The sequence below is a fragment of the Musca autumnalis genome, unplaced genomic scaffold (assembly GCF_047663935.1).
Source record: "Musca autumnalis isolate F117 unplaced genomic scaffold, ASM4766393v1 scaffold_1, whole genome shotgun sequence".
NCBI lineage: Eukaryota > Metazoa > Arthropoda > Insecta > Diptera > Muscidae > Musca > Musca autumnalis.
Window position 1 is genome coordinate 261,028,395 of NW_027411644.1, and position 17,231 is coordinate 261,045,625.

Sequence of the window (17,231 nt, forward strand, 5' to 3'; positions counted from 1 at the left end):
CAATACCCCACCGAAATGACTGAAATTTGGCATTTTGTATTCGTTGTGGGTATAAAACTTTCCAACTGAAATTTGTCAATATAGGTCCACGTCTTCATATAGCCCCCATAGAACGGTACCTCCGGATTTCTGGTATTTTGAAGGTTGTGCCCTCAGTATCCCTCCGAAATGGCTGAAATTTGGTATTAAATCTTTGTTGGGGGTATAAAACTTTCCACCTGAAATTTATCGGTATAGTTCCACGTCTTCATATAGCCCCCATAGAACGGTACCTCCGGATTTCTGGTATTTTAAAGGTTGTGGCTGTGGTTATACATTTCTCTATTTTATTGGCTTGTCTGAAGAGAATTTTAAACAGAAAAATTTTACACAAAAACATTTTTGTACCTATTTGCATATGCAAAAATTTATGCATTTTGCATAATTTGCATATGTCATATGTTTGATTGCAATGTAATCAGAAGCCATAATAAATATGCCCAGTCCCAAAGTTTGACATGAATCGGACCAAAAATAGGGGTTGCTTAAAATTTCGCTGTCTACTTAAAAAGTATAAATAAAACAAAAATAAAAAACACTTTTTTTACGAATCCACTGATAGATAGAACGAACGAAAACAATAATAAAGAAGGTTTAAGATAATGTAAGTAAGTATACTTACTTACCTACCTACCACAGGGTACGAAACATTTGTTTTTTGTGACGTCACACACAATTTGTAGAAAACTGATTTTTGTTGAAATTTCTGAAAATTGCCAGTCGCCCAGAATGAAATAACAAGTAACGTCGAAAAATAAAAATAAATGTAAAATTTAGTTCTGGCAGTGCCGTAACTAAATGATGGCCATAAAAACCAAAGCATACTTTTAGGTGTTTTTATTTCATATGATATGTTGCCAGCACAAAATTTTCTTTTAAATTCCAAATTTACATCTGGCAGTGCTTTAAACAAATTGGCGACATGTAAATCAAAGCATACTTTTAGGCGCCAATTTTCAAAACAACACCCTTCCTCCTAGACGATTCTGTTTGCCTGGTATTTTCATGTATTTGGAATATTTTGCTATCCAGATTGTAGGTGACGTCACAAACTGGAAAGTGTGGAGGATTTCTTTCATTAGATGATATTTTAGAGGACTTTAAGCGCAGATTTATTTATAATTATATATATATTTATATTTATATTATATTATTTATAATTATATATATTTAGCCAAAGTTCTTTAACCTTAAATAAATAAAAAAAACTCTTTTGGTGTATTTTTCTGAATTTTTATTAATTTTTTTGTATGATTTTCACAATATTTTTTGTAGTTGGTTTTACATTTTACATAATTTATAAGCATTTTATATTATTTCATTACTTAATGTTTGCTTCTGTTTTTGTTTTTTAATATATAAAGTGTAATTATTTATATATAGAATTGTTGTGTGATTTATAAATTATACAATTGTTTTGTTTAAAATTATTACATTACGATTTTGAAGAAGATTGTTTGTTGTAATTAACATCTATTTTTCGAAGAAAACAAAATTATAAAAAAACCTAAACTTAAAAACGAAAATAATGCAGTAAAATAATTCTATAATAAATGTGTATTTTTATAAAATACACAAAAAAAATAATGAAAAATAAAAAATGATTACTGGTATTTTAAAAAGAATTGCAATAATTGAAGTTATCGGAATCCAAAACAGAACATAAAAATGTAATTTGGAAAAAAATGTAAAAAAGAACTTAAATGTTTGTTTATTGAATTGATGTAAAAATTATATAAATATGATTGTGTTTAATTATTTTGTTGGTGAAAAGATTTGTTTATTTTATAAAACTACGTGATTTTTTTTATAATTTTTTGTCGATTTATAAAAGTTGTATGCTGTTTTGTTATTTATTTTCTTTTAATGTGTACGTGTGTGAGAGCACTTTTTGTGAAATATGTACTATATAGCCTGTTAATCGTGTAAATAATAATAAAGCATGCCATATTATGTGGAAAAAGCTTACAACGACAAATTAAGGAAATTGCAATGTGTTCAACATTTATATAAGAGAGAGAATATTTTTTGTAGCAAATGTCTTTTTTCATAATTTTGAGTTGTTATTTTAAAATATTCATTTTGTTTATATCAATAAAATTATGCCATGTGTTTTCAATTACATCCAATTAATATAAAATTTATTTAAATTCAATAAGACACTTCTGTGTGTAACTTTAAGCAACAACAGTTATTAAACAAACTGTAAAGCTCTTTACAAAATGTTAACACTGCTTTTTCCAGTTTTTTTTTAACAAAAATTAAATAGTTTTGAAGTTTTTAAGCAAATAATATTTCAAGCTTCTAGAAGATATTGCGGTAACGATTTCCTAAAACAACCACTTATTATCCCCTTGAATCTTCTAAAAGCTGAATTATAGTTACAATTTACAAAATTTATATAAAAACTGTAGTTTAAAATATTTAATTCACTTATTCACATAACATTGTATTTTAGGGAGTTACGTGTAGGAAATTAGGCAGCATTTCAATTCAATTAACGCAAAAATGTCAACAATAAAATGTACCAATCACTGTCATATAAAGTGGTTTCATAGTACATGTTTGTTTTTATAAATATTAATACAATAATTTGAATTTTTAAATAGATGACAAATATTCTAAATATAAAATAAAATATTTCAAAAAAATGTCAAAAATTGCAACAATTATTAATGATTTAAAAAAAATGAATGAAAATGAAAATCTAACAAAAATACATACAAACAAATATTGTATGTAAACAGTTGTTGATTTTTTTTATAAATTTTATATATAAATATACATAATGAATTATGTAAAGAAATACAATTTATGCATGTGATTTTGAGTGTTAATGTGCCCCAGCCAGCCAGCCATCATCTCTTCTATTGGCGGAAACCAATTGTATAATTTCTGACAAAGTGTCCCATGCGTCGCTGACGTCCAGCTAAAGGTAAGAAAAATAAAAAAAATCAAATTAGTAAAAGATTTTATTTTTTGTAAAATAAGGGGAACTATTTGCTATATAACAAATAATTATTGGGAAATAAATATTTTTTTATTATTTATTATTACTTTTATCTAACATAAATATTAGATACTTCTTCATTGGGAAAAAGTTATGTTTGTTGTTTTAATTTTACTCACAACAGGGTAAAATATTTGAAGGCCTATAAAGGTATTGCTAAAGTACAAACTTAACCTACAACATGACCCTAAACAGTATATAATAATTCAATCAATTATAAACTTTCAGAATTAATGACCTTCATCCTAATAAGACAACAATAAGTCCTTTTCGGACTAATAAAAAATATTTTCCACAGTTTTTTTTTAAATCTTTGACTAAAAATTTGCATAAAATGTGAAAAACTAAAAAATAATATTTTGATGACAAAGAAACATTAATCACAAGTATGATGAAATGTCTTGTATTTCAAAAATATTTATTTAAACATGTACAACTAACTAGCTGTTCACCTTTTTAACCTCACATGAGCGTGAACATGGTGTGCCCATAATAAACTCGTGACAAACACAAAACTATAGGAAAATTTTAATAACGGTCAATAACACTTGGAAATGAGACGACAAACAACATGTAACAGAAATAAAATTACAAAGTTTTCTGAAGGTGATTTACTTACTTACGGTATTGGGTACAATAAACCTATTTGTCAAAACAATGTCATTTATAATGTTTGTAATTTCACTTGTAAGTTAATAAAAGTTCCCTATAGAGAGATATATAAACAGGTAATGTACATAGAAAGAAACCACACGATTAATATTAGTGTGGCTTAAAAAAATGAATTATGACTAAAAATTGTAAATTTTATACGTAAAAAACGTTCTGCCCAAAAAGGGAAACAGTTCCGATTTGCTTTGACATGGTAGAGTTCCTGAATATTCTTCGCCTATGACTATAAAAAAATAACAGAAGTGGTGGACCTAAATGTACAATGACACTGTGCAACATTTTTAAGGTAATCTTGTGCAAACACTTCGAACTGAGGATTTTTTGAATGCACAGACCCAAACGACAAGAAACCCTAGTTGGGTTTTGTTGTGTCAGATCCAGCTCGGATTTTATGGCCCCATCCAAACATGGCTAAATATTGAGTTTTTAAAGAAATTCGGGGCTATATCTCTGAAACCAATGCGAATCTTCTTCTGACCTCTGAAGCAAATTTGTAGATAAGGATAAGAATAAAATATTTGGAGAAATAATGAACTCGAAAAACTACATTTATTGCCTCAAATTTCAAAATATATGCAAAAAGTCCACAATTTTTATACATTTCGCACCGTATCTCCAAAACCGTTAATTTTTTCTGAATATTTTCTTTTGGAAAAATATTCCCTGGAATGTAATACACAACTCTTCAGAATATGTCATTGTTGTAAAATGCCTCTACGCCGTTGTTTTCAGTACATTTTTCAACGACGATTTAACAAAAATGTCAATAATGTGGTGAAATCCGAAATGCGAGAATAAACTGTTGGTGTGAACTGTGTTTGAAATACGTGTTGTAAAAGTTATGATGCAATATACCGCGGAAACAACATGAAGTAAGCATTTTAGAGTTTCAGAATGTTCTAAAGAATTGTTGAGAACTTTATTTGGAAGATTTTTGCAAACGGTTACTTGGTTCAACTCCCAATAGTTTAGCCGATACTGACCAGAATTTCAGCAATTATGTAAAATTTTCTATATTTTATAGATTTTGATGCCCTAGATGGAGTTTTTCTTATGTGTTTTCTTCAAGAGATAAGTTCTACTAGTTTAGGGCTACAATATTGCTAAAGACAGCAAGGCCAAATTCCTATTCGTTTCTGAGATAAAGGCCTGATAAATGCAAAAAAGTGTAGATTTAGCCCGGTTTAGATGAGGCAATAAAACCCGAACTGGATCTGACAGGACAAAACCCAACTAGGCTTTTTGTAGTCTAAATATGTACTTTCAAAAAATCCATGCTAGAAGTTGTTTGCATTTTCAGTGTTGCATAGTGTGAACAGATCCCTACATAGTTTTAGGGAAATAGAAATATCTAGATGTTTGCTCTTATTTCCAGAGTATCCTTGAGATTCCCCGTGTGCTAAAAATGAATCGGGCTTTAACATGGTAAAGTTCCGGATTTCTTTTGACTATACAAAATAGGAGTGATGGGCCTAAATGTATTACGAATAGATCATTAGTTTTTGGTCGTGTCTTCCTGGACGGCGGATGGAAAGTGCGTTTTTGTAATTTGTTGAACCAAAACTGTCTGAGGGCATTCTTTGACAGATTCTTTAACCTTGGACATCTCTGTGATCTTCGGGGAAGAAAAATAAAACGAAAAAAGTTTCGCTGCAGGTCCGGAGACAAGAGTTGGTGTGTTCACAAGCTCTGAGCCATCTAGAGCATACAATCCGGCTGAATAAGGTGTGGATGTCTCGTATTCACGGCTGTACTTGCTACAAGTGCACTACAATTTAGTAATATAACACTGTGCAACACTGAAAATGCAAACAACTTCTAGTGGACATTTTTTGAAAGTACATATTGATGCTACAAAACCCCTAGTTGGATTTGTGTTTTTAGATCGGGTTTGGATTTTATGGCCTCATATATACCAGGCTAAAACGACCTTTTTTCAATTTATCCGGGCTTTATCTCTGAAACTAATAAGAATTTTGATTTGCGGTCTTCAGCAATATTGTAGTCCTAAAGTAATAGAACTTAAGTGTCAAATAAAAGAACTAGTAAAAACCGCACCTAGCGCATCAAAATTGATCAAATATATGAGAGTTTACATACAGCCCAATCATGAATATTCTTGCGGAATACAACTCTCGCGGAATAGATTTTTCTCGAGAGAACATTCCTCCTATCATGAATAATGTGAGAAAAATAATCATTGAATTTGGCAGCACTTAAAGGTCTTTTTCATACCTTGTGTGCCCTAATTGTTGTGAAAACAAAGAGAAAATGTTATGTGTTTGTGTTTTTAGACATAAACAAATTTAATCAAATAAATTACACTTTTACACATCAAAGATATTCAGAAGATGTTACTTATTATGAAAAACATCAAATAAAATTGAAAAATTCCAAGGAAACAGTGCATTGTTCTATGGAACTGCCACTATCATGATTGTATTAAAAACGAGTGTTTTTAATAAAAAGATGGCAAAAATTGAAAAAAATATGAATTTTGAAATAAAAATAATTGAAAATATGGATTTATATAGTGTTTTCAACAATAAGGAACCGACGTTTTGTATGTGCAAAATTCTGCCATCCCATCGTTGATCGGTACAAAAAGTTGAGATTGAATGAGTTTGCAAACTAATGTTATTTTGTAAAAAATTTTCAGTTTTTAATAAATTTCCAACCGCGAATGGAAGATTTTAGTATAAAAACCCAACAAAACTGTTTATTTTGCATGTTTTGTACAAAATTTTTGGGAAATACCAACTTTTTTTGTAATCTCCCTTCAGTTTTGCAAGGGAGATTTTTTTTTGAGGAAAACACATGTTTGAGAGCGTTCATGATACTACTTTACTTACTTACTTAGCTGGCCCATTACAGAACATTTGTTCTATAGGCCGAACTAAGAAGAGATCTCCATTCCTCTCTATTTGTTGCTTTGCACACTGGAATACCGCGCCTTGTCATCTCATCATCCACTTGTTTGCGCCATCTATTCCTTGGCCTGCCAATTCTGCGTGCACCGCCATGTGGCATGTATTCATACGCCTTTTTAGCGGGTTCATCATCGCTCATTCTTATGATATGGCCTAGCCAACGCAATCGCTGCATCTCGATACGTTTAACAATATTCATGTCGTTGTATAGCAGATACAGCTCGTGGTTCATGCGACGTCGATATTCACCGTCAACGCAGATTGGTCCATAGATCTTTCGAAGAATTTTTCTCTCAAACACACCAAGCACTGCCATGTCTGCTTGCGCAAGTACCCAGGCTTCGGAGCCATACATCAGCACGGGTAGTATCAGTGTTTTGTAGAGCGTTATTTTTGTTTGACGAGATGTGGCTTTGTTTTTAAACTGCTTACTTAATCCAAAGTAGCATCTGTTGGCCAATTCTTCTTTTTATTTCACAACTGATGTCGTTTGTTGTGTTGACGGAGGTGCCGAGGTAGACGAAGTCTTTTACTACCTCAATATTATAGGAACCAACTTCCACAGTCGGTCCGAGCTCAATGGACGCATTGCGCGTCGACACCATCAATTTGGTCTTCTCACCGTTTACCGCCAGACCCACTTTAGCAGATTCTCCTTCTACCTTTATAAAGGTATCAGTTACTTCTTTTACTGATCGACCCATGATGTCTATATCATCAGCATAAGCAAGTAACATGTGACTGTTGGTGTAGATTGTGCCACTTCTTTTGACGTTTGCCTCTCGTATAACCTTTTCTAGCAGGATGTTGAAGAGGTCACACGAAAGGCTGTCTCCTTGTCTGAAACCTTTTTTGGTACAAAATTCTTCGGAGAGGTTCTTTCCTATTTTAACTGAAGATCTTGTGTCAATTAGAGTAATTTTACAAAGCCGAATGACCTTTGCGGGGATACCAAATTCAGACATGGCTTGGAATGCTTTTGAACGTAGCGGGCTGTCGAAGGCTGCTTTATAATCGACAAAAAGGTGGTAGGTGTCGATCTGCATCTCTTGGGTCTTCTCCAGGATTTGCCGCAGGGTAAATATCTGGTCAAAGCCGCATTGGTATGGTCCAATTATTTTGTTGATCATGGGCTTTAGTCTTTCGCACAATATCCCTGTCACTATCTTGTAGGCGATAGGGAGAAGACTTATGCCCCTATAGTTGGAGCATAAAGCCTTATCTCCTTTCTTATGGACTGGATCCAGAATGCTCAGGTTCCAATCGTCGGGTACGCGTTCTTCCTGCCAGATGGAGCTAACTAGCTGATGCATACACCTTATCAGCGTGTCGCCTCCGGTTTTAAACGGCGCGGCTGGTAGGCCATCAGCTCCTGCTGCCTTATTATTCTTCAGCAGGTTTATTGCTGTCTTCACCTCATCTTGGCCGCGTGGTATACATTCAATACCATCTTCTGGGATTGGATCTATGGTATCTTCGTCGACTTCGCTACTATTGGATACCAACAATTTGGAAAAATGCTCTTTCCATATCCTTAGCACACTATCTGTATCAGTTACCAGATTACCTTGCTGGTCTCTACAGGAGGATGTGCCTGTACCAAAGCCATCAGTTTGATGCTTGACTCTTTGGTAGAATTTTCGGACTTCATTCTGGCTCCTGTACATCTCGATTTTTTCACACTCCCGCTTTTCCATCTCTCTCTTTTTCCTGCGGAAAAGACGTTTCTCCTCTCTCCTTTTCTCCCTGTATCTCTCTCGTGCGCTACGCGTTGCTACGGATTGTAAAGTAGCCTTATATGCCGCATTTTTCTCTTCGGTGGCAGCACGACACTCCTCATCATACCATGGATTCCTTGGTGGAGGTCTCTGGTATCCAAGTATGGATTTTGCGGCTGTTTGCATGGAGTGGGCAATGCTTTGCCATTGCGCTGATATGTTATCGGGATGAGGAGGGCTTTGATTAAGCAATTGGGCTAGTTGAGTGGAATATGCTGTGGCTATCTGTTGTGATTGCAGCTTACCGATGTCTAACTTTCGTGTTGTGTCTGTTCGTACTTTGTTTGCTACGTTTAAGCGGGTGCGTACCTTTGCTGCAACAAGGTAGTGGTCCGAATCAATGTTTGCGCCTCGGAACGATCGCACATCCAACACGCTCGATGAATGTCTTCCATCTATCACAACATGATCAATTTGGTTTCTTGTTTTCTGATCTGGAGACAGCCAGGTGCCCTTATGAATATCGAGATGATTAAATCTGGTACTGCTAACTACCATGTTTTTTGCAGCTGCAAAGTCTATCAGTCTCATACCATTGTCAGATGTTTCACTGTGGAGACTGAATTTCCCGACTGTTGGGCCAAAGATATTCTCCTTTCCAATTTTGGCATTAAAATCGCCTAGAATGATTTTAATGTCATGGGCAGGGCAACGGTCATATGTTTCTTCTAAGCGCTCGTAAAATATATCTTTGGTCTGTTCATCCTTTTCTTCAGTGGGAGCATGAGCGCAGATAAAGCTGATGTTGAAGAATTTAGCTTTTATTCGAATTGCAGCAAGTCTTTCATTCACTGGAGTGAAGCTGGATACAAGATGTTTTAGTCTCCGACTACGAATCCACAACCAAACTCATGCTTTACGTCATGGCAGCTATAATACAGTGCGTCACCTTTAGGTGTTGTTGTGACGCCTTTCCCAATCCATCGTATTTCCTGTATGGCAGTAATATCGGTCTTGTACTTTTCAAGTACGTCTGCCAATGCGAAGACTGCACCTTCTCTATAAAGAGTGCGAACATTCCAGGTGCAGATTCGCAGATCATGGTCCTTAAAACGTTTGCGGGGTTCGTCAACTTTAGAGGGGTTTGTTTTTCTTTTCTTTCGTTTTTTCATAGTAGGCTGTTTTTTCTAGGGGAGGGTTACTAACCCGACGCCCAAACCCAAGTTTTTAACGTTCTTATGGGTGAACGCGCGGCACATGTTAGCTCACTACCTTTAACGGGTGTTAAAGGCAGTTCCCCAGGTGACACCACGGGGAGGTCAGTGTCCACTTGGGATGAAAGAGGGACCAAGATAAATCCTGGGCTTTGCCATGTTAAAACCGGTCAGGACCGTTCCTTGGTATCTTCCATCCCCTACGTCACCCGAGCGTTCATGATACCGACTTTTTTCCATCGAAATTTTTTTCCGTGCGGATTTTTTGTTTGTGATAGGAGAGAAGAGGAAAGAGAGAAATTCCGCACGGAATTTTCATTCGTGATTGGGCTGATAATTTCTGGAATTATGGTCGGTTGAGAGTTGAACCAAGTAACCTTTCGCAAAAATTTGCCAAATAATATGCTCAGCAATTCTTTAGAACATTCTGAAACTGTAAAACGCTTATTTCATGTTGTTTAGACGGTATTTCATATCATACTTTCGACTAAACATATTTCAAACAACGTTCACACAGGCTGTTTATTCTCATATTTTCAAATTGTCGTTGAGTAATATGCTAGAAACAACGCAATAGAGGCATTTTACTACAACGATATGTTCTGAAGGGTTGTGTATTTCATTCCAGCGAGTATTTTTCTCAAAGATAATATTAAGAAAAAATTAACGGTTTTGCAGATATGATGCTTAGGGAATTTTTAGATATATTATAAGTTTTGAGACAATAAATGAGGTTATTCATGTTAATTATTTTTCCAAATACTTTCTTCTTATTCTTATCTACAAGTTTGCTACGGATGTCATGGAAAGATTCGCATTGGTTTCAAAGATATAGCCCCGATTTGCTTTAAAATTTCAATATTTAACCATGTTTAGATAGGGCCATAAAGTCCGAACCCGATCTAACAAAACAAAACCCAAAGACGGTATTTATATATTGGGTCTGTACTTACATAAAAAACGCATTAGAAGTTGTTTGCACAAAATTACCTTGAAAATGTTGCACAGTGTAATAGAATTAACGACCCAGCGAACTTTTGGGACGACGAACGTATCGAGCTATGATTGGTGCAAACGACTGAAACTATGTGCGTGGACGACCTTACTCGAGACTCTAAAGACTATTGAGGATAGTTCAGATATTCGTAGTAGGGAACTTCTCGATCAACTGGAAAAGTTTGTTCCGAAAACCGAAAAAGCAGAATCAGGGCATATGCCCGATGGACATGTTACTCAATCTGACCTTGATCGACGACAAGACGGTGTATGGACTTAGGTACATAACTAACAGGTTCAAAACTAACATGAGTTGCAGTTGGTCATATATCGGCATATACCGATAAAAACCACCGAGACAAAATGCTACAGAGACATTGACTAGTGATGGAGAATATAAAGAGACTGCAATAACAGTCAATGAGACTAAGGACAGAAATTAGGGGTACGAAGCATTGCAAGAGTGCTGTGATGTATCTTCGCAAATTCGTGGAGACTAAAGAGACTCCAACAACAGCCAATAACTATATGGATAGAAGTTAGAGATACAAAGCACTATTAAAATGCTGGATCGCGTGGAAAGGGACCAGAATTTGCTTGCTGAGAAGGAGGTATTCTTCATCGGAAGCAAACATGAGAACATTTAAAGAATTTTCCCTCATATGCCTCGACGCGAGCATCATGTGTATAAAATCTTCCACTAAGACCCTGTAGCTGTTCAAGCCAAGTTTCTAGTTCTATTCGGAAGCCGAACACAAACTCGAAAGGAATTAATAATAATGCTAAAGCACCTACAGCTTTCGTTAACCGAACGACATCAATTCGAAGGGGTTTGCTTCTGAGCTCAACTCAACTCACAGTCTGTAAGAAAGCCGACTGACTGAGAAACAATGATCTTCTGAGAAGATCATTTTTTCATGTCCGCAGAAAAAACTGTGAAGCGTATTCGTTCGTCCGAATGTCAATTCCTCAACCTTTTAAGACAGTCAACCTTGACAAGGAGAAAAAGTTCAGTACTGAAAAGGCCGGTCCATTCTCTGGTAAAACAACTACCAAAGTTCGTGGGCAAGGACGCAAGAAGCCTTATGCCAGACCGGTCCCAAGGATGTCTGTTAACGAACTTCGAGTGCCAATCCTTGACAAAGCTGACCTGAATGGGAAAATCAGCAACAGTCATTGGTTGCTAGTAGAAACCGGTCTTCGGAGCGTTACCGTTTCTGAGAAGTTAAATCAGTTTGGCAGCGCCTTCCTCCACAAAGCCGTCAAGATCAAGGATGTCCTTTTTTAGGCCGGTAATGGCCTCCGAGATCTTTTGAAAGGGGCAACGCTAACTACTGCACACATCTCTGAGATACCCTCCAGAAAACTGTTGCCAGCATGGGTTCCCCCACCTACGTGGATAAGGAGCTGATACTGAAAATTGTGGAGCTCCAAAATCCAGATCTCCTAACATCTGGCTGGACTATTACCATTCTGACCCCCTGCAAGGAAATTGAAAATATGGACAAAGAGATCGCTGTGGACTCAGTATGGGAAGATTATTTGAGAACTATTATGAATTTGTTTTAGTTTGAATCTACTTCACAAGGATGGAATCGGCAACAACTGCGCATCGTGCATGTTAATCTGCATCATTGCAAAGCCGCCGCTGCCGAACTACTCTTGTGCCTAGCAATATTCATAGTAGATATTGCTTAAGTACTGGAGTCATATATCTTGAAGGATGTCGTCACTTGATTAAGCAATGCATACTACGACGTTTTCGCCTCGTCCGGGAAGACATGGTTAGAACATGTTTAGTAGATAGGAAATGCTTAAATAGACCAAATATGACTTTTTAAAAGCAAAGGGTTCAAAAAGTGTATGAAAAATATTAATTTCGGTGGGCGGGCCCCCTGTGCCACCCCATGCGAACGTCCCTGCCTCCCAGTAATTACGAACATAATGAGTACCTTCGGTAAATGAATACCTTCTATGCTCTAGCAGCCCTTAAACTGCACTTAAGCAAAAATTCTGAAATTTTATTAGGGAGGTAACCAAAGCTGTTGTCTAATATTGACCTTCTTTTTTAGAGTTTATGGGAATTGTCACAGGAAGTATGGACATGCCTATGACAAAAAGTTTTACGTAGTAATAGGGCCCGTGGGTCTCAAAACAATCCGAGACTTGTAATTAAACTGCAACTTTGCGAATAAATTTGAAATTTTGGGGGGGAGGCACACGCTGGCAAAGTACACCCTTCGAGAACTATATCTAAGTTTGGACAAAATATTCGGGCTAAATCGACTCCAAATTGTCTAAAACGGATGTTGGATTGATCGAAGGGCATATACGATTCGTTAGCTCAAAAAATATAATTGAAAATAAGATTAATATCATATTAAGGACTAAAGTAATTCTTAAGTTAGATTGGGTCGTCGCCTCGTCTCATTTTCTAGTCTAGCATGTTTAGGTCCAATTATAATAATAAAGTTTTTAAACTGTCCTAACTTAATGTGATTAAGACCTGTCGTTTCTCAAGAGCTGTGGGTTTACAAAAGCTGAACACCTATAAAGTGTTCCAAAGATTCGACATTAACATAACGTATAGAACATAAATTCGTTTAAAGTAAATGACGTAGCTAAATTCTAACTATTCAAATTTCAAAATCCAATCTTATACTATTAACAATATATGAATATAAACAAATTAACAATGAAATAACAACAATTAAGAACAATGTATAATTAGTACATAAAAGTTGAATACCTACAGATTTTACAAAAATCGTTTTGAGGGGACTTTTCTTTTGGTGTGAGTAGTGAGGGAGCATTTTCAAATCATGTTGCAGTTCCTTTTGGGAATGGGGATACAGGATGTTGTTTTGATGTTGTTGTTGTTATCCCACACAATTCCGTATACGTTGTGTATTATGTTGGATGGTAATTACGTTGTTGCATTAAAGTTTTCACATTATGCTCTTGTTGTTGTTATAAAATTGGATTGATTTCAAACACATAGACAGGCAATTAATTAAAGAATGAACACTTTTACGATTACATTGGGTAGAGATGTAGTAAGAAGGTAGGTAGGTGGTGGTGGAGATGGTGGTTCAAAACAACAAACATTTTGATTCTTTTGTAGGTGGAACGAGCACGTATGTTTTGCTGGTTGATTGTAGTTGTTTTGTTGGATGCTTTTATTTGTTGTTGTTGTATATTTTCTATAACGTAAAGTTTGTTCGATGTTTATTTACGTTGATTCAGGCGTTGCACACGTACTGGAAATAGACATGGAAGAAAAGAGAACACAGGAGGAAACAAAAACAAACATGAATTAGTCAAATTTTTACATTAAAAAAGAGATTAGTTTTCTTTTTAGTACAATAAACAATAACAAACAAAATATTATAACAATTTCATTTCTTGGGCGAGGGGTTAGCTGAGGAACAAAGAGGGGGAATAACAACATTCAAAAATAGTTTATGTTTTGAATTTCTTCACTAAAATCATTTAAGAAATCCAAATTACACAATTGTTTGTTGGTTATAAAGTTTTGTGTTAGAGAGCAGAGCAGATCAGCGCAAAATTTCAATAGTTCAAAAAGAAGGAGAGCATACACTTAGGAATTGGCATTCCGCATTTGTTTCTTTTTTAATTCTAATATCTTTTTTCAATTTCAGTATCTTTTATTGGCCGAAAACGCACTGTATAAAGAAGATGGTTACAATACTGTTATGCAAAGCGCATTTTGCTATCTGGTTTGAAAACAACTATTCGACAAGAGTCTACACATTTTTCAGATGAAGTTCGAAGTATTTAAATTGTTTTTAAATTATTGAATATCATTTGTAATTAGTTACATTCCCATTGAAATTTCAAACTACAAATGGAATAATTCGAAATTTCAAGTGAAATGTAACGAAATGACACTGAATTCTCGAATTAATATTTGATTGTTTCTCATTAAAAATGAAATGTTAGAAATTACAACATATTTCGAATATCATCTGAAAAAGGTGTAGAAATGTTTTATTTTGAAGAGATGATAATACTCTTTTTTCAAATAATATTCAGCACTTTTAACACAACATTTAAAAAAAGGTTTACACACTTATTACAAAAAAAGGGAAATTTCAAAAATTACAAACTTTTTCACACAGGACTGGGGTTTGTTGTTCAAAAATCCTTTTTATTTAGTTTTGTTTTTTTTTTAATCCGCATAGATTTTGTGTTTTATATCGATGATATGATGAATGTCTGATGTTTATTTGGTGGTTTTGAATAAGGGAAACTATCATAGGTTGGTTTTATATATCAAGACAATTAGACGACTAAACTAGATGTAGTTGTGTTTCCAATTTTTTGTGTTTTTTTGTTTTTCTTTAACTAAAATTTACTTAGAATGGTAAATCGCAGTTTAGTTTCTACAAAGGAAAAATACAAAATATAAAGAAATACAATAAGAAATTAAAAAATGTTTGAATTTGAAATTTGTGTGAAGGATTTGAATGTTTGTTTGTGTAGTGAAATGTAAAAGTGTCCTTTGGTGTGTGCGTTGAAAATTAATTATTTGTAATTGTTATTTTAAATAATCATGGTTTATTTTAGATTCGCATAATGATCAAGGTTTTTATTTTTAATAACACAATTATTTTATTTTTTAATAACACAATTTAGCAATGGACAACGGCCTTTAACCAATAAATATTGGGCGTAGAATATTCTGAAACATTTATTTAATGTCAAATCTTAGCCCGTATGGTGATTAGTGTATGTTTAGAAATAACATAACAAGAATGTTATTACAAATGAAATATCTTTAAATAAATAATAATATAATCAGGTGCATACCCAGATTTTATGGGGTTATATTCGACAGTATACTGATTACTGGAAGTTTTCGAGACAGAAAATGTTTCGAGATATTTTGGAACAGAGCCTACTTTTAGGGCCTGATTCACTATAACTAAAGAAAATGAATGGGAATGAAAAACACCTAAACTTTGCTTTTCATGGTAATATTGACTTTGTTTTTGCTTCGAAACAACTACAAAATTTACAAATCATACACGAGTTAAGTAGTTTTTCTTTTTTGTTCGACACATTGAAACAGGCTGTTAAACAAAGTCATAAGATTTTCCGTGGTAGATGTTATTATTTTCTGTCGCCGTGGTGTAATGATTAGCATCCCCTCTGCGTTATCCTGACTTACACTTTCTGAGTATTCTTTAGCCATGTAAAAATTCTCAACAAGAAATTTAACAAAATTTAACATTTTTGTGAAAAAGGTGTATGAAACAGTGGACCGATATTGTCTATCTTCCAACTTCATATAAGTTTTGAACAAGATTTACAAGGTGCCACGTTTAAACCAAATCGGTTGTTTCCATCGACAGTTATCAGGCATCACTTATATATAAAGACCGACATGGCTAAATATCCTCAAACAGATTTCGTCCTAACATATATGAAACCCAGAACCAAATTTTGATTGTATTAGAGAGCTTATAGACTGGAGAGGGTCACCAAGGCTATAAGGGTATAAAAAAGAAGAGTAACAGGTTTCTCTTTTTATACGCCCCTCCATGTCAAATATATTGACACTGAAGTAATAAATAAATATAACGAGAATCCGACAAGCCAAATTTAGGAAATTAGTTTCGAAAATTGAGCGGAACAATTATGTAGTCGAGCTACATCAAAATGTGGACCTATATTGGTTATTTTTTTTTCCAAGCAAGTTTTCGGCGAACTAAGAATGCCATATTACATCAAAATGAACTAAGTTGGAAATTGCGGTCAAACCTGTTAAAATGCGATAAATCAGATAAACCGCTGTATAGATCTATACTGGCAATTGTCAGCGGAAAGCTAATCTATCCAAGAAGAACTCGAAATGTCAAAGTTCTTCCAACTCGATTGTAGCACTTTTTGGACATTTGAACTTGCCGACAAAAAAGTGGATTAGGATTAAAGTTCAAAAGTTCTGCGGAGGAGGAAATGGACCGACATAGTTCATTGCGGAAGTGGATCTTATTTTGAGAGTCATATCTTTTCGATAGATATCGCGCCCACTAGTCATTTTGACCAGTATGCCAGGAAGCATGAACTTGTCCACGGAAAACATAATATGGCTGTAAACAGGACTACAAAGAACATCCTCGGTATACATTTCCAGCGGATCTCCGAACAGATCCTAAACTGCACTTGGACACAAATGTTGAACTTTTGTGGGGGAGGTATCCTAAGGAGAGGACCGATATGGGCCATTTTAAAAGTTAAAATAAGTTTGCACAAAATATGACGACGGCCAAATTTTGGACCAAATCGGTTTAACAGTTCGAAAGCTATTGTGCTCTCCAGTTACTACCTTTGGTGTCATAGGGGTTTTTACAACTTTTGGGCTGTTTTCCCAAGAAGTATGGACTTGTCACTGAAAATCTTTTACCGTCGTAATTGAGACAGCAATTGCAAGTTGCTTCAACAGAAACCAAAGTTATTCAAGAGCAGGACTTAGAGTGAACTTATGAAATGAAAAATATAGCCCATATTCAAACCTGATCTATATCTGGTAGATATATTAGGATACGTAAAGTATGGACCAAATCGGTCATTCCCTTCACGAGTTATCGTGCGCACAATTTTTCCGAACATTTTTGAACTTTTTCGG

The 17,231-nt window shown here is 34.7% G+C and overlaps 1 protein-coding gene across 50 annotated transcripts in view; it reads right to left on the minus strand.

The window, feature by feature from the left end:
- Window positions 1-1,250: 1,250 nt before the first annotated feature.
- Window positions 1,251-17,231, minus strand: part of tmod (tropomodulin) — a 484,472-nt gene continuing 468,491 nt past the window's right edge. For 34 of the 50 annotated variants that reach the window (XR_012409076.1, XR_012409055.1, XR_012409083.1 and 31 more), the window contains 2 exons: window positions 13,333-13,839; window positions 1,251-2,968 (listed from right to left, as the gene is read on the minus strand). Coding sequence is in view for 6 of the 50 variants with exons in the window: in XM_073960999.1 (XP_073817100.1) it covers window positions 2,907-2,968 (62 nt within the window). In the remaining 44 variants the exon portion in view is untranslated. Of the gene's footprint in view, window positions 2,969-13,328; window positions 13,840-14,709; window positions 14,986-17,231 lie in introns of all 50 variants that reach the window. The other 16 variants (XR_012409067.1, XR_012409070.1, XR_012409065.1 and 13 more) reach the window with 3 other exon arrangements.